The sequence below is a fragment of the Marmota flaviventris genome, chromosome 1 (assembly GCF_047511675.1).
Source record: "Marmota flaviventris isolate mMarFla1 chromosome 1, mMarFla1.hap1, whole genome shotgun sequence".
NCBI lineage: Eukaryota > Metazoa > Chordata > Mammalia > Rodentia > Sciuridae > Marmota > Marmota flaviventris.
The window spans coordinates 208020083-208042940 of NC_092498.1; the positions used below are offsets into that span (position 1 = coordinate 208020083).

General features: G+C 45.2%; 1 protein-coding gene across 1 annotated transcript; it reads right to left on the reverse strand.

Moving 5' to 3' along the window:
- Window positions 1-15299: 15299 nt before the first annotated feature.
- Tektl1 (tektin like 1) lies at window positions 15300-22858 on the reverse strand. Its single transcript, XM_027932241.2, has 7 exons — window positions 22289-22858; window positions 21042-21146; window positions 17111-17309; window positions 16568-16734; window positions 16354-16449; window positions 16148-16261; window positions 15300-15560 (listed from the first exon to the last, which is right to left on the reverse strand). Exons 1-7 carry the CDS (start codon window positions 22856-22858, stop codon window positions 15300-15302), a joined length of 1512 nt encoding a protein of 503 aa, XP_027788042.2.

The following is a 22858-nucleotide window of genomic DNA, read 5'->3' on the forward strand; positions in this document are numbered from 1 at the left end:
TGGAAACCTTTAATATACTCCATGTACCTATGGACTCGCCTATTATTATTTTTCGATTTGCTTATTCTTACTTATGATTGCCAAAAGGTGGAAATAACACAAATGTTCATCAATGGATCAACAACACATTGTATGTTCGTACAATGGAATATTATCCAGACACAAAAAGAATGAAGCCCTATCTATGCTACACTGTGGATGAATCTTGAAAATACAAAAGCCAGGCACTAAAGACCACGTGGTGTAACTGGTGGTGGGGTATCTTATCACTCTTAATGTCACATTGGGTTTCAGTTGGTAAGGGATTAATACTGCATTGTTCACAATCAGGTAACAATGACATCCTGAAACTTCCTATCCTTGGACTAACATCTCAAAGTTTCATTGTTATAAGAGGAACATATTTTAGTGAACTATTGCACAGCATGGTGACTTTAGTTAATAATGACATATTTTATATTTTGAAATTATTAAAAGAGTAAATTTGAAGTGTCCTTACCACTGAAGCTGACAAGATGTAGTGTTGGATATTCTTAGCCTCATTTAATCATTTCACAATGTACAGCTAGATCTCTGTATTCATGGGTCTCACATCAGTACATCCAACTGTTAATTGAAAAATATCTGCAAAATATTAAGTCTGTACTTAACATGTACAGATATTTTTCATTATTTACTAAATGACATAGTATAGTAAATATTTACATAGTATTTACATTTTACTAAGCATTCCAAATAACCTAGAGAGGATCTAAAGAGAGGATGTGAGGATGTGTGTAGATTAAATACACATAAAATGCCATTTTACAGAAGGTACTTGAGCGTCCGTGGATTTCGGTATCTGTGGGACGACTGTGTACACATATCAAAACATCACACTGTATCCTGTAAATACATGCAATTTTTATTTGTCCCTTAAAAATAAAATAAAAATATACTATTCATTAAAAACAAACAAACAAACAAACAAACCCAACCAATGGCAGTCTCGGCCTAAATGTGACTTATAGCTCAAGTAGAGGTGGGTGGGGATCTTCTGGTCCCCAGGCAGCCCTCTCTCTGGTTATTTTTCAGCGCAGTGAGAGATGCTATGTGCTTCCTAGGTACCATTTTCCTAACAGTTCTCAGGCATGGTGGATTTTTCCTGCTTTTACACATGGTCAGAGAATGGTCCTGCACCAATTGCTCATGCTACCCTGGGCACATCCATGATTCCACCTCTGCAGTCACCGAGCCTTTTCTCTGCCAGGTGCCTGCATGCTCACCTTTTTTTTTCACCAGTGCATAATTCCATCTGAATCCCGATCTTGACCTCTGAGGGCCTCTTTGCCTATGTTGTGAGCCTTAGCAGTGAGACCTCACCATCCTGATGAAAGAAGGTGGTGTTGCTCAAAGACTTCTGGCCCCATTCCAGCATCCCAGCTCTCTTGGAGAGTAAACAACACAGGGCCCAACAAGATGAGACGGCATCTGGACAGGCAGGATTCTGTCGGCCACAATCTGGGAAGACTCCCAAGTGCTTCAGGCATTCCTTCTCTCTCTGAAGGTATCAGAGTTTTGCAAGTCATTGAGCTTGCAATACAACAGGGAGGGCAGCTGTGCATCTATAATTTTTCAGTCACCCATTCAGAGCATTTTATTTTTTATCCTCATTCATTTATTGCCACACTCACAGTAAAATATCCAAATGTGTTTAATACTGATGGTAATACTGGTAGTACTTGTTGTGGGATGAAAATCTTGATTTTATTTGCATGTATACTTGCAACTCAGCTTAGTACAGGAGGTTGATCAAGGCAAGGAATACATATCACACATGTTACTTTTTAAAAACATGTTTTTTTAAATTTGTAACTGGCATAATAACTGTGCATGTGTATAAAGTACAGTGTGACATTCCAATACAGGTGTACCTACCATCTCAAATGTTTACTGCACATGTTACTTTCCAAAACAAAACCATTATATATGCATATATTTAGCTTGTCAATCAGTGACACGGAATCCTACATTTCAGGTAGGATAAATATTCCTTTGCTTGAATTTTTACTTTCCTAAGCTACTGGATTAAGAGACACTCTCTATTCCTCAAACATTGTAAACATGAAAACTAATCCTGCCAACAACTGTGCAACTCCAGAGAAAAATGAAGGTTTAAGAAAAATTAAGTTGGTGTCAAAAGTGGAGCAACTGGGCTCTGAGGCTACTCTCCCAGACTCCTCAGTCCTCTTATTTTTCTTGTCCATAAATCAAGAGCTAGTTCAATGAAAAAGAAGTGAAAGAAGGGCTTGGCTACCCTGCAAGCCCACCTTGAGGAGGCCAAGTACACCCAGGAGAATAAGGGAGTTGACCAAAACTGCTCTGGGGAAGCTAAATCAGGTTGGTAGCAGTCTTCTTTCTGACTTTGACCTAGTATGTCCACCCTGCACCGCCATGTTTTTTGTTCTGTTCTGCCTCTTGGGAATCTACGTGTAGTTCCAATTCCTACTCATTTGCCATTGATGTTTGTGTGTGTGGGGGAAATGCAGGTGGAAAGAGATGAAGATACAAGTGGGAAATCTTCACTGCAGCAAGCACATAAAATTGAGTAGGAGGCAGATAGAGCAGAATGGCAAAGGATGTTTGCATTGCAATTCAACTCTCAGCTTGGATTTCTGACCCTGGTGACTTGCCTTATGTAACCTCTTCATGACTCTGTTTCCTTATCTCTAAAGAGCACCTTTTCAGAGTTGTTAATACATCTAAAACACTTAGGGGAGTTTCTGTGGGCTAAGAGGACAAATACTCAGCAAATATCTCCTGAATTCATACTCTTTCTCCTCCAACTCCACTTCCTCTGTCTTAGCTGAGATGGGTAATGTCCATGATCTGGGCAGTAGATGCACAGTGGATCTCCAGGAGTTGGTTGTGTGGTGTGGACAAGCCCCTGCCATGCGCTGGGATGAGACCTCTTCACGGTACCCAGGAGGTTGGCCCTGGTCCTCTGGCTGGTGTTTTGGAAGCTGTGTGGTGTGTGCACTATTTGTCTTTTTTTAGAATGAATGTGGAGGATAGCAGCAGGAAAGGGGGCAGCCAGAAAGTGATCCAATGCTTGAGCTGAGCCAAGTTTTCTGGGGAGTTCCTCCTCCATATCACTGTGGGAAGCAATGACTTAATTGCAATTAGTGATGGCTGTGGTAGTCGTGCTATTAATGAGGCATGAGATGAAGATAAAAGAATCATTATCATAAGTTCTGGCCATGAACAAGCAGAAATGGCATTTGTGGTTATTTTTGCAACGAAGTCACTAACATGTTTTTGTGTTCAGAAGTGGGTGAGGGAAGCGGTGGGAAAGAACTAGCGTGAGGGAATCCAGCAAGTACGGGAAAGGGTGCTTGTGTGGAAAATTACTGCTGGAAAAGCGATTCCAGTGGCATTTCTTGCACAAGACCATTTCTCCATGGAGGGGTGGAGCCAAATTCTCACTGCTGTCAGCAACATACCTACTGATAGGACATCTTGAATCTCAGGGGGATCTACGGAAAGAGACTGAGGTGCAGGACCTGAGAAGCCAGGAGAGGAAAGGTCCATGTGAAATCAGATTTTTCAAATGCTGACTTTATGAAAGTCTCCCCATTGTGGGAAAGAGATGGAGCTGCTTGTGCTGAGAATGCTTAATAGTTAGGTGGTGTTCTTTCTATACTGGGGAATGTTTTGGGGTAGAACTTCCTCTTTCCTCCCTCCTTTCCTTTTTTTTTCTTTGAGGTGCTGGGGATGAAACCCAGGGTCTCCACCTTGGGGGCAAATGCTCTCCCACTGAGCTGCACCTCCAGACCTTTTTATTTTTTGAGACAGGATCTTGTTAAGTTGCCCAGGCTGGCCTCAAGCTTGTGATCCTCCGGCTTCAGCTTCTGGAGTAGCTGGGATTACAGGCATGTGTCACCCTGCCCGGCCACCTCCCTTCCTTTCCTCCTTCTTGCTTACAATTATTGTCTGACTACTGTGTGACACTCCTGATGGATATAAAAGATAAAAAAAAAAGTCACAGTCATTCTGTTACCTGATTTCAGAAGTGACATCTCCTCACTTTTGTCATGTTGTTATTCATGGGAAGCAAGTCACTGGGTCAAGAAGGATGAGACCATACAGATGCGACTACCAGGAGGTGGGGACCCCGGGGAACAATGTCAGAGGCTGCTGACCACAAAAGGAATGATGTCACTTGCCACAACATGGGTGGATGTGGAGGACCTGGTGCTAAGTGAAATAAGCCAGGCACAGAGAAACACCTCAGGTGTGATCTTGCCTATGATTAGAATCTAAACCAGCCAAACTCAAAGAAGCAAAGAATAGAAAGGGTGCCAGGGATGGTGTGGGGAGGGGAAAAGGGGAGATGGTGGTCAGTGTGTAAAAAGTCTCAGGTTAAAGATGAATAAGTCCTGGGGATCTAGTGTACAGCATGGGGCCTATGATTGATGATCCTTTATTGTATACTCAAGAATGAGCTATGCTGGTATGTTTTAGTAAACCTTTTAAAATCAACATGTATGGATTGTACCTATCAGTTCAGTGTAACATTTACATGCAGGCATATAACACGCACTGATCAAATCCTACTTCCTTTTCCCTACCTTCTTCCTTCCTAATGAATGGGTACGATGGATCTCATGTTAAATGTTCTTACCTCAAAAGGAAAATAAGACAGAACAAACAAATGAGGTGGAAGGAAAATTTGTGATATTGATTGTGCTGATGGCTTCATGGGTGTATACTTATCTCTCCGTATATCAAGTTATAAACATTAAAAATTTATAGCTGATGGATGCCAATAATACCTCAATAAAGTGGTTTAGAATATGATGAATTGTCTCAAAAAATTAGTAGGCTTCAGGCTGGGGCTGTAGCTCAGTGGTAGAGTGCTTGCCTAGCATGTATGAGGCACTGGGTTCAATCCTCAGCACCACATGTAAATAAACAAACAAGTAAATAAAACAAAGGTATTGTGTTTATCTACAACTAAAAAATAAGTTAGTAGGTTTCAGTCTGTTGTTTTTTGGTTAGTTCCAATGGTTAGGAAAAACTATAGCCAAAGAGTTTGTCTAAATATACTTAAATACTTAACATGCTTGAAATACATCTCTTCAAATTTTTCCAGCAGAATTTTATCTCCTTCTATTTTTTTCTTTCTTAAAATTGGGGTAAGATTCATAAAACATACAATTTACACTTTTTAAAAATTTATTCATCTATTTTTTGGTGCTGGTGATGATTTAACCCAGGATCTCCTGCGTGCCAGGCAAGCATTCTACTACTGAGCCTCACCCCAGCTGGAATTAACCATTTTAAAGGCAACAGTCAGTGACATTTACTACACATGCAGTATTGCACAACCACCATCTATTTCTAATTCCAAAACATTTTTATAACCTAAAAATAAACATGTGCTAATAATAAGAAAATAATTTCAGCTTCAGAGTTGACCCTGAGAGGCACTTAATTTTGACACAGTGGAGTACTTCTTTGTCATGGCAGGGGGCCTGTCTTGTGTTCTGTGGGACACTAGCACTACCTGTGGCCTCTACCCACTAGATGCCAGCTGCATCTTCCATGCCCCATTGTGGCAGTCAAAATGTATCTAGGGGGTGACTCAAAATGGGGTTGGGAGGGAGAGCAAGGGAGGAAGATTACCTCTAGATAGGGAATAGGGGTGGGAGGGAAAGGGAGGGAGAAGGGGAATAGCATGGGTGGTGGAAGGAGACCCTCATCATCATACAAAATACATGTATGAAGACGTGAATTTGGTGTCAACATACCTTATATATAATCAGAGAAATGATAAATTATTGTATAATGGTATATTAATAATTGTAATGCAAAAAAATGTATCCAGGCATTTCCAAGTGTCCCCTGGGGGACAGAATCACCTCTGGCTGGGAACCACAGTTTTAACCCTCTGTGAGACTCCGCAGCACAACCTCTTTGTACTTGATTGCTTCTGCATCGGAACGTATCCCTTCCATGGTTAGACATGTACCTATCTAATGGGACAGGCTCTCTTTTTTGGGGGGATGTAAATGTTTTGGAATTAGATAGAGGTGATAATTATAAAACACCGTGAATGAACTAAATGACATTAACCTCAAAATGGCTAATTTTATGTTATGTGAATTTTACTTCATTAAGCAAAAAAGCATAGGTCCCCCCCGCCCCCCTTATGGGCACTTTCCTGCAGGCCAGACACTGGGGCAGATGACATACAATATTCCCTCAATGGATCCTCGCAGCAACCTGCTGAGAGAGGTGCTTTTGTAACAGTGGTCCCTTCACCTTCTGAATAGAACCCTCATTCCTCTAAGGTTTATTTAAAACAATTTTTTTTTTCTCTCTTCTCCTCTCTCCCCCTCCCTAACAAGATTAGGCAGACAGTGTTCTCTTTTCTTCCCCTAGTTAACTGCCCTTGAACACACCCACTCCAGGAAGGAGATGCCTGCTGAGGATCTGGGAAGTGAATACCTCCCAAATTAACAAGTGAATCCTAACAAGTCATGGGGTACCCTGGGACCCCCTGCCAGAGCACACCTGGAATGTAACCCTTGAAGTTCCTATAAAACCCGCCCTGTCCCTCCTGATAGGGAAAGTCACAGCCTTTGGGACTGGAGTCTCCTGTGTTTCTTCTTTGCTAGTAAAGCATAAAACCTTCTTTTTCCTTTTTTTTTCTCAAAACAGTGTCCATTGGCATTGGCTGGCATTAGGGACAGAAACTGAGCTTTCGGTTACACTTTAACCAACCTCAGTTTTACAGGTGAGAAAATGGAGGTTAACAAGTGAGCAAGATGTCTGAGGCAACACAGCTAGAAAGGGTCAAGCTCATGTCTGCTTCTCTTCCCTGCAGATGCTGGATTGCCTCACAGCTCTGCCAGTCTCTTATTTTTTCAGGAAAGTTGGAGAGATAATAAGGAAGGCAGCATGATTGTGGTGAGTCAGATGGCACCTTACACAGGGATTTTCCAATTCTCAAATGTAAAATTAGTTAATGCAACAGTCCCAGAAACATGCTGCAAACTTTAGGTTAACTTCATAATGTATGTATTTAACAAATATTTAACCAACGTCTGCCGTGTGTCAGGTACTCAGAATACAGAGGGATCCAAGTAAGACTCTGTGCCTCCCTATTGCAGATATTTTGGGGGCCTCATCCATATCTTCTTAGCACTGTTTTCATGCTGCAGTGATTTCCTATAATTTTAAGTTGCCTCAGCATTCACATGAGTTTAACTCTCATCCTAGAAGCAGGGCTCAGTTACCCTCGACAGTTTCCAGTTCTCCATTTCCTCTCAGGTCATCTGTGTGGCCATTCCAGACACCTGCCTTAGCCACCTCCTGCTGCCCATGTCCCTACCTAATAGCTAGATACAGCTACTTGATTCACTCTCCTGACCCCACTCTCCGCATGGATTGTACAGCTACATGGCCACCACCTCAGTCACAGCACGACCTCCTGGAACTTGTGCCTGCTTGCTTTTGCATCACCAGCTAAAACTCCCTGCAGAAAACCTGTTTGGATAGCACCCCGTACCCAGTAATGGCAGTGGTCCCCCAGTCCCTCTGTCTCTCTCTGTAGCCCCTGACCTCTGTGGGTATGGTGACCAGATGTGCTATGTACCCCAGGACCGTTAAGTAATAAAGTCTTCATTTCCAGCTCGTGTCTCTCCTAATCATTGAAAGAGTGTTCTCCAGCTTAAAGATCCTAAATTAAAACTTGCACACTGGCTTTCCCAACTGCCAGTTTCAGAAACTCCCAGCTTGAGAATTACCTCTGGCCACCAAAGCTGGCTTGGCCCATGAAAAGGGCAGGTCAGAAATAAACTCCATTCCCCCGGGAGCATCACTCTCTGACTGACTGCAGTTAGTCAATATATATCCCAGCTTTCTTAGTCTTTGGTTAAAATAATCCAGACACGTTTTTCACACTACCTCTAGAAGTCTCTAGGAGGACTGAGCCTCAGTACCTATAGTAGTAACTTATCTAACACCCCTTTCTGACCACCTCTCTTCTCTGTATCACTGCTCTGCTTCTGTACAGGAGACTCCTGGGACTGCCTTCCAGGCAAACTTCTTACACTTGAATTCTTATTTTGGGGTTTGCTTCTAAAGCACTCTAAACCAAAGCTGTACTTGCAGGGATCCTATGGTCACTGGGTGTCCTGATCCTTAGAGCTTGTGAGTGTTAGCTTATGTGGCCAAAGGGACTTTGTAAATGTGACTGAATTAAGGATCCTGAGATGGGGAGGTTATCCTGGATCATGCAGGAAGGCTCAGTATCATCATAGGGATCCTTATGAGATGCAGCAAGATGGCTGGTATCAGAAGGGAATTGATACAAGCAAAGAGCCAGAGTCGGGGAGAGGCTTTAAGATACTGCTGCTGACTTTGAAGATGGAAGAGGCAATCAGCCAAAGAATGCAGGCCATCTCTCGAAGCCGGAAATGGCCAGGAAATGGGTTTCTCTAGGAACCTCCAGAGGGATCACATCCCTGTGAACACCTTCATTTCAGGCCAGTAAACCCACTTTGGCTTTCTGGCCTCCAGAACTTTCTTAAGGCATCTATTTGTGTTGTTTTAAGCCAGTATGCTTGTGGTAGTTTGTTACAGCAATAATAGGAAACTTATTCAGAAGTGAAAATGGCTGTAAGTTGAAGTGTTGGGTGGAGGGAGATTGCTGAGATTGGGAGAGCAAGCAGGTGTAGGTCGGTTATGTGGCCTTATGGGCCACAGTAGAACTGTGTGGTAGGAGCAGTGGGTGCCGCTGGGGTGGAGGTGGCAACTGGTCTGCTCTGTAGAGTAGAATGGCTGCCCTAAGATGTGCTCTGCAATGTGGACAGAGATGGCAGCTGGAGAACCAGACAGGGCGTTGTTAGGACCGTCCAGTCAAGAGCTGATGGTGGCCTGGACTAAACAGTGAGTGGGGAGTAGAGCAGGAGATGGAGGAAAACAGATGAATTTAAAATTGGTATACTCTGGTTGCCGCAGGTGGTTTGCTATAGTCTGGATGTGGTTTGTCCCCTAGGAGTTCATGTGTTGGAAGCTTGGTCCCCAGCATAGTGATGCTAAGAGGTAATGGGACCTTTAAGAGGTATACCTGGTGGAAGTCCTTAGGTCATTGGGGGGCATGCTCTTGGAAGGGATTAGGTAGCTCTCCTGGGATCCTGAGATCTAGTACGAGTTGTTCTAAGAATGAGTCCAATGCCTGAATCCCTCTCTGGCTTCCTGTCTTGTGATGTAATCTCTTGTCTGTGCATGGGCCATCTGCCACGAGATCCTTACTGGAGCTGATGCAGGTGCCATGCTTGCGAACCTCCAGAACTGTGAGCTGAATAAAACTCTTTATAAAGTTGCCCAACTTCAGGTACTTAGTTATAGTATTGATAAATGGACTAAAAAGGGGTGCAAATAAAGCCTTCTCTTCATGCATAACACGGTGTGTGGTCTTAGCCCATGCTATTGAATGATTTTGGTCAAGTGACTAAAGGAGTGAGATGGATTGGGAGATGGATGTGCCCACTATCTAAGGAGAAAGTTGCAGGGCCAGATTTTCGGTTTCATGGGCCCGAGGTACTTTTACTTTTGTGGGCCACTTTACCTATAGAAAATCTTTAAAAATTCAAAGTGGCAGTGACATAGCCCACACAAAGCCTCTGGAGTAGTTAAAAATCATAGCCAGAAAGTAGAATGAAAGTCACCAGGGGCTGAGGAAAGAGGGAATGGGTATACAGTTTTCATTTTGCAAGATGAAAAGCGTTCTGGAGATGGATCGTGGTGATATTGTCCACCAATGTGAATGTACTTAAAGCCACTGAACTGTAGTCTTAAAAATGACTAAGATGATAAATTTTAAGTTATGTATATCTTATTACAAAATGAAAAATTGAAAAAACCTGCATCAGTATAAAGAATATAATCTGGGCTGGATTTTAAAGTTTTGGTAGTTTTAACATTCATAATTTTACATAATGGAATATATCATGTATATGCAATATAAGATACATTCATCATATTTATTATTTACTCACATTTTTCTTCTTTCAAAAATATTAGAATGAGCTGGGCACTGTGGTGTATACCTGTAATCCCAGTGGCTCAGGAGGCGGATCCCAAGTTCAAAGCCAGCCTAGGCAATTTAGCAACTTTCATTTGTGTGTTGTGTGTCCAATGCACAATTCAGTCCTGGAGATCTGGCAGCAGAGAATGGATGCATTTCAACATTGGTGTGTATTGGGTGCTCCTGGGGAAATGCAGCTCTCTAGACCTAGCCCTCTGAAATTTAGCTTCTGTAGGTCTAGAATGTGGCCCAGGAATCTGGATCCTGGTCAAGCACTCTAGGTGTTCCCATGCAGAGGATGCCTGGACTATTCTTGGGGATAAGAAACATCACAAATTTTTAATTTTATTTATTATTAACATGTATTAATTACACACATTAATGGGACTCACATGGATGGAATGTGCATTGATAAAATCCAACAATCCAACCACCTTTTCCCACCTCCTGCCCCCACCCCTCCCAGTCTCTAGAAATCACTACTTTAGATTGACCTTGTTTTTAGTTTTTACATAGGAGTGAGAATACATGGTACTTACCTTTCCTTTTCTGGTTTATTTCACTTAACAAAATAATCTCCATTTCCATCCATGTGGCTACAAATGACAAGATTCCATTCTTCTTTATGGTTGAATAATATTTCATTGTGCACATGCACCACATTCTCTTTTTCCATCTGTTGACAGACACCGGTGTGATTCCATATCTTTACTATTGTGAATAGTGCTACAGTAAGTGTGAGTGTTCAGCCATCTCTTTGATATGCTGGCTTCATTTCCTTTGGATTTATACCTGGGGTGGGATAACTGGATCATGTGCTAGACCTATATATACACATTTTTGAGGGTTCTCCATGCTGTTCTCTATGGTGGCTGTACTTATTTGAATTCCCATCAACACTGTCTGAGTTTCTTTTTCTCCATATCCTCACCGGCATTTGTTATTTTAGTTTTCTTGATGATAACCATCCTGGCTGGGGTGAGATGATATCTCATTGTAGTTTTGATTTGCATCTCCCTGATGGCTAATGATATTGAGCATTTTTCATGTCTTTGTCAGACCTATCTGTAGCAAAACCTTCCCACAATTACTAGCACCTTGTATTTCTTCTTTTGAGAAAAGTCTACTTTGAGTAGTTGCCCATTTTTAATTGGATTACTTATTTTTCATTATTAAGTTTTTTGAGTTCCTTATATATTCTAGGTATTTACCATCTGTCATGTAGTTGACAGATATTTTCTCCCGTTCTGTAAGCTGTCTTCACTCTCTTGATTTTTTTCCTTTGCTGTGCAGAAGCTTTTTAGTTTGCTATAATTCCATTTGTCAGTTTTTACTTTTGCTGCCTGTGCTATTAGCCATGCACACAGTCTTTAAACTTCAGGGGTAGCCCCATGCTTGCTGGGTGGCATACACAAATCTTGCCACTGCTCTGAGACAATTTCCTCTTTTCTCACGTGGGGATGACGCCCATCTTATGGTGTCCCTGTCTGTTACTGAGAGCCTGAAGCTCATGCCTGGGGAAACAGCTGAAATCTCAGCTCTGAGGCAATGCAGGGGATTGTGCAAATGCAGATGGGAGTACTATATGAGCTGTGGTGAACTGGGGGCTGAGTCAGCAAGGACAGGGGTGGCAGGCTCCAACCTACAGGGCAAGGCACTGCTTGCAAAAACAGCATTTGCATCCCCACGCAAGGTTTCTGGGAATCAAAAAGGGAAAAGGTGCCTGCAAATGGACCATCCCTGCCCCAGGAAGGACCTGCAATAGACTCAAAAGCCATTGGGTGGTTCTACCCATCAGGACACCATCCAAAGGAGGGAGCGGGTAGAAGCACTTAATCTCCAGCACCCACACCACAGCAGTGCAGAATTGGCTGTTTGCTTTCCTAACTTCCTGTTTGCTTCTTGGTTCTTTCAGACCTACCTGTAGCAAAACCTCCCCACAATTACTAGCACCTTGATACTGAGTTATCCTTTAATGTTTTCCTACCCACTACTCACATCTTTGTAAATATAGTCATTTCTTATTATTCATGGTGACTATGTTTCTTAAAGTCCCTGTGAACATTCAGTCAGTAAATATGGAACCATGGCTCCTGGACAGATGCTGGGGCAGGCTCCTTTGAGCCTCTGGTCACACTTTTTGTCAACTGATCAATACATAACCTTGTTTTATGTGTTTCTGCCAAAAGACAACTTATTTAATAGACATTGTTGATGCATTTAGGGTGAGCTCACAGCCAGCAGCCATATTCTCATGCTTGAATGAATCTTTACCATCATGCATATGTTTTGTTTCCTAAGGAACACCACCCCCTCTTGTACTTAGGGACATTAGGCAGCAGTAACCCTGGGGGCATTTTAAATCCTATTATCTGTAAAAGCATAAAAAAAGCAAAGCATACCTCAAGGAGGACCCTTGGCTCAAGTGAGGGCTGAAATAAGCAGGCGGAGCATCACCTGGTTTGACCCCAGCTGGGGGATGTGCATGTCGTGTGGTTAAGCTTTCTCAGGGCTCTGTGCATGCCCACAAAAGCACCATGAGGATTGATTTTGAAGTTACAAAAAAATTTTAGTGAGTAGGTGAATTCCCAAAGATGGAGTCTGCGATTGGTGAGGATGGACTGTCATTTCTTTATTAAACATCTTCAAATCAAGCCTGCCATCTACTTCTGGTTGCTCTGTAGATTGGTACAGGGAGGAAGGGCCTGAAGGAGAGAGACTGGTGAGGAAGTCTGAACCCCAGGGAGCCCCCATGGCTCTCAGTCTGTGGGGTCCCTCTTGAGATGAGGGAGTTGGCCGTGATACTCAGTGATTCAGAGTCAGAGATAGTGGGTTTGAGCCCCAGATTTACTCTCTTTGCTGTGAATTTCTCCGTCCAATGGCATAGTTTACCCCATCTCCACATGGCTGTCATGAGGCCCAATGATCCTGGTCCAGGCTTGCAGTGGGGAGCAAGGGAAAGGTGTGGGGTTGTAACAGGGACCTAGAGAGGCTGCCTTTGCTAAAAGCAGTGACTCTTTCCTTAGGCCTTTAGGTGTCCCATGAGTAACTAAAAGGATAAAGCTTGGCCCCTGTGCCTGCATTTTATATCTCTGTCTCCTTTATCACCTTAAACTTTGTGGCACTGCTCGGCTTTGCACGTAGGCATGTTAATCCTTTAAGGAGTGCTCATCTAAAAACTAGTAATACAAGGTTTGTTAGCCCTGAATTTATCTAACCTATCTCGTCTCTCTTCAAGACTGAGAAAAGATTTGTAGAGACGTTTGACTGTCAGGTTTTATAGCCTCAGACTCCTGGGTGGGGCCCAGAAGTCTTCAGTCATTGTCTGACACCTTCGAGGAACAGCAGGAGGCAGGCACATCACCCCACAGTGATGCTGTCGCCAAGCCGGAGCAGTCATCTCATGATCACCGGTGATGGATAAATGTCCTGAGCAACAAGTGGGAATTGCTCCCCTCAAGCCACAGGACTTCTCTAGAGCTTCCTTGCAGAACCAGGACTGAACTAAAGATCAACATGACCACAGTTTGACCAGACCAGACCAGACCTCTCGCCCCCGGATCCAATTCTTCTTCTATTTAAGCCAAGAGCTCCATCAGCACCCTGAAGACAGGGCTCACATGCTGAATCTCCCTTTGCCTCCCCTACATGGCTTTACTGATTAAAGTTCTTTTCCTGCTTTTCACCATTACCTTTCTGTTTGCCGTATAGGAAAATGGCCAGACCTGGTTTGTTGGGACTCTGGGAGTCAGGCCTCTGGCCTAGGACTCTGGTTACAGAGTTTAAAGTTTGCCTTATCCCTTGTTGACCTTGTAGCCTGGGACAAGTTGTAATATCCTGTAATATTCTTCATTTTACAGGTTATGTTTCTGAACCGTCATTTCCTTCTCTGTGAAATGTGCTGTGTCCATGTGACTGGCTGGCTTTGCTAAAAAGACACCAATATTCATGAGGGCCATTCTCCCTTGGGCACTGCCAGCTCCATAAGGAGGGACACATTTGGCTTAGTTCTTGCTACTCCAGCACACAGCAGTTCCTTAGGAAATACAAGTCGTGCCTGGGCGTCTGTGGGGATTGGTTTCAGTACCCCTGTGGACACCAAAATCTGCAGGTGCTCAAGTTCCTTATACAACGAGGTGAGGTGTTTGCACACGACATTATCCTCCCACACACAACTCTTCTGTAGGCTTTCGATCACCTAGATGACTTAGAATACCTATCACAATGTAAATGCTATAATATAATCATGATATTATATTGTTTCAGGAATAAGGACAAGGAGAAAGTCTGCACATGTTTAGAACAGACATTTTTTTTTTTTCTGAATGTTTTTGATTCAATTTTGGTTAAATCTACAGATGCAGGACACACAGAGATAAGGAGGGCTGGCTGTGTTTGTGGTTGTAATGAACACCTCCTTTGCTATCTATATCACACCCTGGAATCTGCTTGGAGACAGCAGATAATAACCACAGGCTTAATATGAAGAGTTCTGTGAATTATGACTGGAGGAAAGGAGGCAATCAGGGCAGGCTTCCTGCAGGAGGCCACCCTGGGGCCTCAACCAAAAGAATCAACTACAATCTCAGCACCTGGTTCAAGGCCTAGCACTTTGTGAAGTGAATACAGATCAGATCTCAGGGGAATTCTGCTTAGATTGCAGCCTCTGGAGTCAGTGATGAAAATCCCGGCTTTACTATTTACTGTGTGACCTTGGGCAAGATGTTTAACCTCTTGGGTGCCTCCATTCTCCCAACTGTAAGATGGAGATGCTAATAACTTAAATTCACTCACCATATGCTATACGCAGAAACGATGCTACAGGTCTTACCCATGTGAACTCACCTCTTCTTACCATAAGCAAAGGCGTTCCTGTAATATTCTTCATTTTACAGGTTGGGGAGAGATCACCAAGGGACAGCATCTTGCCCAAGGCCAGGCAGCTTAAAACTGGGGAGCCAAGACTTGAATACTTATAATCTGGCCACAAATCTGTTCTGCTAACTACCAGGATGCAGTGTCTATAATGTGTTGTATAGTATGTAATTGACATACAGTAGGTATCTAATAAATGACAATTGGTATCTTTAATTATAATTCTGCTATAAGGCGCTTGAAGGAACAATGAATCAGAGGGGAGAGAGGGCCACGGTGCTGGGAGCCTGCTCTCCCAATGGCCCAGCCCGCACAGTCAAGCCAGCTGGGGCTGGGGGCCTGCATGTCACTTGCGGGCCGCGTTGGACTCGTTGGACTCGCTACGCGGCGGCGGAGTGCGCGGGTCCCAGTTATTGACCAGGCGTTGCGCCTGCTCGAAGTACACATGTGGGTGCCTCTGACGAAGACGCAGGCGAACCACGTTGTAGTCCACGTCGTGCCCGATCTTCTTGCAGTTGAGGCTCCAGGTGAGGTCATCGCGCGTGGCGAGCAGCTCCTTTAGGTTCTTTTCCGCGTGCGTGATATGGCGCTGCAGTTTGTCAGTGCCCTGGAGAGGGGGCGGGGCCGTGCTGGGAGACCGCCAGCGGAGCCGAGAGCATGGCGCTACTGGGGTGGGCTGACACACCTAGGCCAGGTGTGCGTGTGTACCGAGCGCAACTGAAGAGGGGGCGAGTCTCAGATGGGGGACGGGGGGGGGTCCGTCACACTTGGCCAGGTGTGCAGGTGGAAATGCGCAGTCTGGGAAGAAGCATAGCTGAGAGGGGCATTTAGTTGCGGGGTTGGGGGAGAACTGGACTGGGTGTCCCTGAAAAAGAACCCGCAATGGGTTGAACCGAGAAAGGGAATGCACCTGGAGAGTGAGAGAAGGGACGGACCTGGGATGGGGAATGTACCTGGGCATGGCGTGCAGGAAGGAGACCGCACAGGCCCGGGATGAGCGAGGGGGGGGGGGCCCTCATCTTGGAAGACAGGGGTTGAAAGGACTGTAGGGCCCCCTCGTGGATAGAATAGAGGCTGACCTGGGTGAGGGGGTCTTACCAGTTCAGGTGTGCTTGAGGAAGTAGTCTTACCTGGGTGGGGCCATGCCTAGCCGGGGCAAGGCTGCGCAAAGGAGGGGGCGAGGAGGCGGCGTACCTGGACAAGGCGCGCGGCCTCGGGGAGTTGGGTGCCGACGTGTTTCTGGTGCATGAGAACTAGAGGTCTGTTCAGTTTCTCTCGAGTCGCCAGGTGACTTTTCGACAGAGGACCCTGTCGGAGTTAGGTGTGCGGAACACTGAGTCTCAGTCGACCCCGCACCGCATCCCGTCGCCATCCCGGTAGACCTTTTCCCTAAACCTTACCTTGATGAGTCCGCGGGTGACGTCCATCTCTTGGTTGAATTTCGTGCACCGGTGGATAGTTCCCCTCATTAGTCCTAACGTCATATTTATTCTTTCCTGGGGGTGGGGAATTGAAGCGGGATCTAGCTTGCTCTCTGTCCCACCTCCTCCCACAGCGGAACTCTTCCACCCCCGACCGCAGCTGCCACCTCCCGGCCGCGCTGGCAGCGTGCACCTTCAGTTCCAACGTTTCGCGCATCTTCTGCGCCAGGGAGGCGCACACACGGTCGCTTATTTGCTGCTGTTGCTTCTGGATGTCCGTCTCATTCTTTGCCATTTCTGCCAAGGTGTCCTTGGACTCCATCAACAACCGCTTAGCTTTGTACAGCGCGTAGGCGCACTCTGCCAATGCACCGGACAAGCGCTGGTGGGCGCGGAGCTGTCCTTTCCCAGATACTAGCTTTCTGCATCTTTCTCTTCACTATTCTCAGGGGGTAGTGGGCCAGGGGGGCTTACTGAGGGGTTGGAAGAAAGTCTAGGGGAGGGGCTGTTAGTGGGGATCCTGAATGGCGTCTTGGGTTGGTTTCCTTAGAATTAGAAACTGAGTAACTGAGTGTGGGGAAGATGTCCAGGGGAAGAAGCTAAGCTAGATGCGCTGGGCAAGACACTGGCTTGTTATTCCCCAGGGAACCGGGCAGCTAAGTGGGTGAAAGGGTGCATCAGTAGTCAAAAGGCACCATGGCACCCACTGTTGTGCACTCCTTCCTGTGGAGCCTACCTGGGGTAAAGGTGCCCACATGGTCAGGAGGAGGCGTTTTCAGGCCCTGAGGACGCGGGGTGGGGGCGCGCGTAAGGTCCACCCACGAGTAGCGGCCGGCCTGCTCCAGAACTTTATCCAGCGGCTGGTTCATGAGTTCCACAGCCTGGAGCCTTTCCTTACAGTAGAAACCCAGAGCGTCGCGACAGGAGGCCAGAGCCTGGGGTCAGTGAAGAGAAAGCGGAGTGTGAGCTGGGAGGTTGAGGTAGGTGGCCCAAAGTGGTTTCTTTGCTTCGGGGGGGCGCCAGACCGACAGGCTGCAAAGCGTTTCTGTCTCTAAACTAATCCTTTCCAGTTTTTTTTTTCCATTTTTCTTTTTTTTTGGTGCTAGTAATTTAATCCAGGGCTTTGCACATGCTAAACACTTGCTGTACCAGAAGGCCACACCCCCAGCCTTTCCTTCAAGTCTTTTTTTTCCCTTACAAAATAAAATTCTTGTAAAGGATTTTATTTATGGAAATATTTTTTGACTGAATTTATTTCCTCAAAGTTCCAGAGAAATATTTCCTTTATGGAATCGCTTAAAAAATGACATGTATTTTTCATGAAAAAAGATTTTTTTCTCTTTGGTCTACATCACACCATCCTTCAAGGTTCACTTTATTTTTCACTTAAATTTTTATTTTAACTGACCAATAATGACCACATATATTTATGGGATATATATATATATATATATATATATATATATATATATATATATATTTAACCTTTCCATCACCATACATACTTATTTTTTTTGTAGTGAGAATACTTAAAATCACAGATTTAAGTGTTTTACCCTAGCTTTATTGAAGCAAAATTAACCCATATAAACAAATATATAATATGAACAACTTGTTTTTTTTTTTTTTTTTTTTTTGCCTTTTGCAGTGATCCAACCCAGGGCCTTGGGCATGCTAGGCAAGCGCTCTATCACTGAGCTACATCCCCAGCCCCACAGGAGAGTTTTAAGTAGTTGATTAAATGACTCCACAGGGTTTGGCAACACCAGTTTGTTGTTATTTTGAGGCCTGACTTCATCAAAACAGAGGCCTTTTTGCTTATGTATACAGCCATATAAACACCTCCTCCCATCCAGATGCTGTATAGAATCTTTCCACAACCCTGTAGCCTTTTCTGCTGCCCTTCCCTCTCTAGCTCTACTAAGCTAACTTAGTTTTTCCTGTTCTTCAAGGGGTTGGTAAGCCACAGCCTATTTGCCTGGTGGCCTGTTTTTGTAGGTAAACTTCTGTCAGGACAAGGCTATACAGGCCCATTCATGTGGGCAGGGCTCTGGCCATGTTCTTCCCACGGTGGTCACGTTGAGTAGTTATGACAGAGAACGTAGAGTGTACAAGCCTGAAAGTATTTAACATTGGTGCTTTGGTGAAAAGCTTGCTGAATCTAGAACTTCATTATACTTGCAACACACATCACATACATATGAATTATGGAATCACACAGTGACTATCTTTATGTTCAGCTTCTTTCTCTAAATGTGTGATCCCTTTGGCATTCATCCATTTCAGTAATAACATAGACCTAAAACGTCTTTCATTTGTTAGTTCAAATGTTCATCAGGCTCTAATGTGTGATGGACAATGTGCCAGCATGTGGGGATGCAGTTGTCAGCAAATGGAGATGCTCTGGCCAGACCTGGTTCCTACCTAAACGAAGCAAGAGTCAGCATATGCAGAGCAGATTGTCTAGCAAGAGGATCAGAGGAATGGGGAATTGTCCAAAGGGGCACATGGGATCAAGAGAGATGGTTTTTTTTTTTTTTTTTTTAATTATAAGGGCTGGGGATGTGGCTCAAGTGGTAGCACACTCACCTGGCATGCGCGAGGCACTGGGTTCGATCCTCAGCACCACATAAAAAATAAAATAAAGATGTTGTGTCCACCGAAAACTAAAAAATAAATATTAAAAAATTCTCTCTCTCTTTAAAAAAATTATAAAATAGCTGCAACACAAAATTTGCCATTTTAACGAACTTATGTGGACAGTTCAGTGGCATTAAGTCTGTACACAATGTTGTAAACCATTGCCACTGTTCATTTCCAGAACTTTTTCATCGTCCCAAACATTTGTACCCCTTAAAGGGTAACTCCCTGTTTGTTCACTGGTGGGAATGAACAAATAGGAAGGAAATATTGATGATGTTGAAGAAGGTGAGTGCAGAGGTAGATGGGATTAGACTTGCTTCTTGGTATCTGCAGAGGATTGATCCCAGGATCCCCTGCAGATACCCAAATCCACAGATGCTCCAGTCCCTTCTATACAATGGTGTAGTATTTGCATTTAACCTATGCTCATTCTTCTATAGACTTTAAATGATCTCTAGGTTAATTATAATGTCTAAAGCAATGTAAATAATTGTTATATGGTATTGTTTAGGGAAAAATGAGAAGAGTCTATGTATGTTCAGTACAGATGCAATTTTCTACTGCTTTTGGTTGAATCTGTGGGTGAGAAACCCACAGTTACAAAGGACAATCCATACGGGATTGACAGGAACAACGAGAAAGATTTCTTCTGGCAGCTTCTATTTCTTGGGGGCACTGAAGAGTGAGGAAGGAGTAGGGTGTTGGAGAGGTCTGAAAGAAGAGGAGGAATGAAATAACTTGCACAGTGGGATGGCAAGCCTTCTAGTACCATGGGAAAGTTTTGCATGTCAATTTGAGATTTTAAGTTGAAACAAGGCTGCTTGGCGGTGAACATTTTTCTCCAGCAACATTCAGCCCATGTCTTCTCCAGTGTTGGGTGTCTGTTTCTAGCTGCATCTGTCTTTTTATACCTTCCTATTTCCCATTTTCTCTTTTGAACACATCCCTCCTGGGTCAACCTTCATGGTCTTTTCCCTAATCTGTTTCTGGCTTCCTGAAGGAGGGACTTTTCAGGAATCACTATTAAAGGAATATAATGGTGGTTGGGGTGTGCACAATTGATGTTCAGCACCATGGACAGCACCACACCAGCCCCCCCCCCCGCCCCCCAAGCCTCCCACTCCACCATTAACCCCCTCTGCCAGCCTGTCCTTTCTCTGAATGACCCTTGAATGTGAACTCTGCCAGGGCAAGGCCAGCTCTGGTCTGTTCACTGCCTTGTCAGCCATACGGGATTGACAGGAACAACTAGTGCCAAGCACAGTGCCCATGACAGTAGGGCACTGGATTAATATTTGTCAAATGGATGAATCTAAAGTGCACAAAGCTAACCAGCTGATCTTACTGGCCCAAAGGCTTCCTGAACTCTGGATTCTCTCTCACCTTCATTAGCATCCCCATAAGGAAATTCCTGTTGCCAAGAGCAAAGAATATAGGGAGAGAAGGTGTCTGACCAAGTGTGAAGAGCTAGCTAGACTCAAGACACTTGACCCAGAATCATAGCCCAGTCACTGGCTGGCTCTGTGCCTTGAGGAAGTCATCTCTCTTTGAGTCTCAATTTTACCATCTCTAATGAGGGATTATAGTTTCTGTTTCCCTGGAGAGTTTTAAGGAGCTCATTCAGTGATTACTTAGGGTTTGGCACACAGTGGGTGTCTATTATTATTCTGAGGCCCAATGCTGCCCTCTCTCAGGACCTCCGTTTTTCCACTTTTCAAAGTGGAAATGTGGGGCTGGGGAGCATAACTTGCTCAGCATGCATGAGACTCCGGGTTCAATCCCCAGCACTGCAAAACAAATGAACAAAAAACTAAAACAACTGAAAAACGAACCAGAAAACAAAAACAGGAAAAAGAATACAGAGAAAAAAAAAGTCAAAGTGGAACTGTGATGAGTGTCAGGTAATGTGGGTTGAAGGATTTGTTGCTGTTAACAGTCTCCAAGGTCTGTTACAAATCCCAAGAGCAGTTCATCCATTACCGATCCCTCTCCAGCCCCTCTAACTTGGCCCCAGGTCTCCTAACCTTGAGTAGAGTTTCTGATTTTTCCATATCTGTTTCCATTTTCCTCTTCAAGACCCTCAGTTCCTCCTTCTCCCACGTAAGCATGCTGTCAGCTTTGTCAGGGATCTAGACAACAAGGTGAGAAGTGCTTTCACCCTCAGGAGAGGGCTGAGGGTGATCCTTCCTTCTGGAATAGGAGAAGCTCTGCCACCCTTATAAACTCCAGGCTTGGAGGATGGAGTTGGGGCCTATCTCACTCTATCTGCAAAGACTTGATCCTTTCAGGGACTCCTACTTGCCGGGGTTATCTTCTGGAGTTTGGGGTTGGGAGCTTCTTCCTTTTATAGATAAGAGCCCAGTGAGCTGGAATGGGAGTGACTTAACTTGAAGGAGGGTTGTTCTCACTCTTTGAGAATAGGGGCCACTTCCTCAGTGATGGTCTCATCCCTTAACCTTGGCTAGTATTGAAGGGATCTCATCATATGGATGATGGCGATTTGCCATTTTGGGGTCTCACTGTTTAGATCTGAGGGCTGGAACCTGGAATCTCATCTATCAAGCAAGGTCTCATTTCTCCCCAGGGTGGTTGGGTTTTTTCCCACCTTTAGTGGGTAGGGGTCTGGCATTTTACTTTAGGGGGAAGATTATGGGAGGAATGGTACTGGGGGGGGGTCTCACCATTTCTCCCTGGCTGGGGTCTTAACTCTTGGTGCAGGGTCGGGAATTTGATGTATCAGTCTGTAGATAGGACTGTTCCCAGGGTCTGGGGGAAGGTGTTCTCAATTCCTAAGCCTGGAAGCTTGGGTTTTATTTCACATTTTGAGTCGAGTTTCATTTGGGTGAGACAGGTCAGCTGGGGATGGAGGCGTTTTTCACTGGGTTTAGGTGGATTAAGGGTCTCACTTGGCATGGGGGGCTGGTGGGTGGTTTTATGCCAGGGCTGGGGGTTGTGGATTTTACTCTTTGGGAAGATTTTTTTTCTTTGAGTCTGATTCAGCGAGGCCATCCTGGCTGGGGGATTGGAATAGTTTCCCTCTCTTGGGGAAAGGTTGCTGAGAATCTCCTCCCTTTGGGTGGGTCTCACTCCCTGTGACTTGGGGGCTTAGGCATTTCACCCTGGGGGTGTGCTCATCTTATGCCTCTATTCACTATAGAGTTGGGACACGGGGGATATTCTCTTTGGTGTGGGGGAGGTTTTTCTCAGGCTGAATACCCTGGGCCCGAAGCTTCAGCTTTGCCACTAGCTTTGGTGCTGGGGAGGGTCCCACCTTCTCAGACTTGGGTCGGTAGCCCCTCAGTTTGACGCTTTGCTTGTTGATAAGCAGGCCCTTGCGCACTTCGCTGAGCCTGACGTCCGTTGCCTCGCGCTGGCGCAGCAGCAGCTGCAGCTGCACGTTGATTTGATGCTGGGTGCGGCCGAGGCGGGCGGCGGTGAGGCGCGCCCCGCGCGCGTGTGTGAGCACCGCCTCGGCCGTCTGCATGGCGCGCGCGTCGCGGTGCAAGGGCAACGGCAGGCGAGCATACCACGCCGGGGGCTTCATCTTGCTTTTCCACAGCGTGACGCCCTCGCCCGGCGGTGGCTTCTCTACGGTGCCGCCACCTTTGAGCATCTCCACGCGGAAGCGCCAAGGCTCGATGTAGGCGGCGCGGCAGAGGTGGTGCGCCATGTGCGGGTCCCGCACACTGTCCTTGGGTTGCCACATGGCCACTACCTCTTGCCCGCAGCGGTCGGTCAGAAGGTGCGCCTTCCCCGATTTGGCTAGTGCCTCCTCGCGCCATTCTGGGGCTCCAACCCGTGAGTCCTCGCTGGGCTCAGCTGTGGGTAGCAACACCGGCAT

What these genes read in the sequence shown, in the direction of transcription:
- Tektl1 (XM_027932241.2), bottom strand. Translation starts at nt 22,858, where the DNA reads ATGCCGGTGTTGCTACCCACAGCTGAGCCCAGCGAGGACTCACGGGTT. An exon ending in AATCAGAAACTCTACTCAAG is followed by an intron (nt 17,310 to 21,041) that starts GTTAGGAGACCT and finishes CACTGACCCCAG; the next exon opens with GCTCTGGCCTCCTGTCGCGA. An exon ending in TGTGGGCACCTTTACCCCAG is followed by an intron (nt 16,735 to 17,110) that starts GTAGGCTCCACA and finishes GTGCATTGGCAG; the next exon opens with AGTGCGCCTACGCGCTGTAC.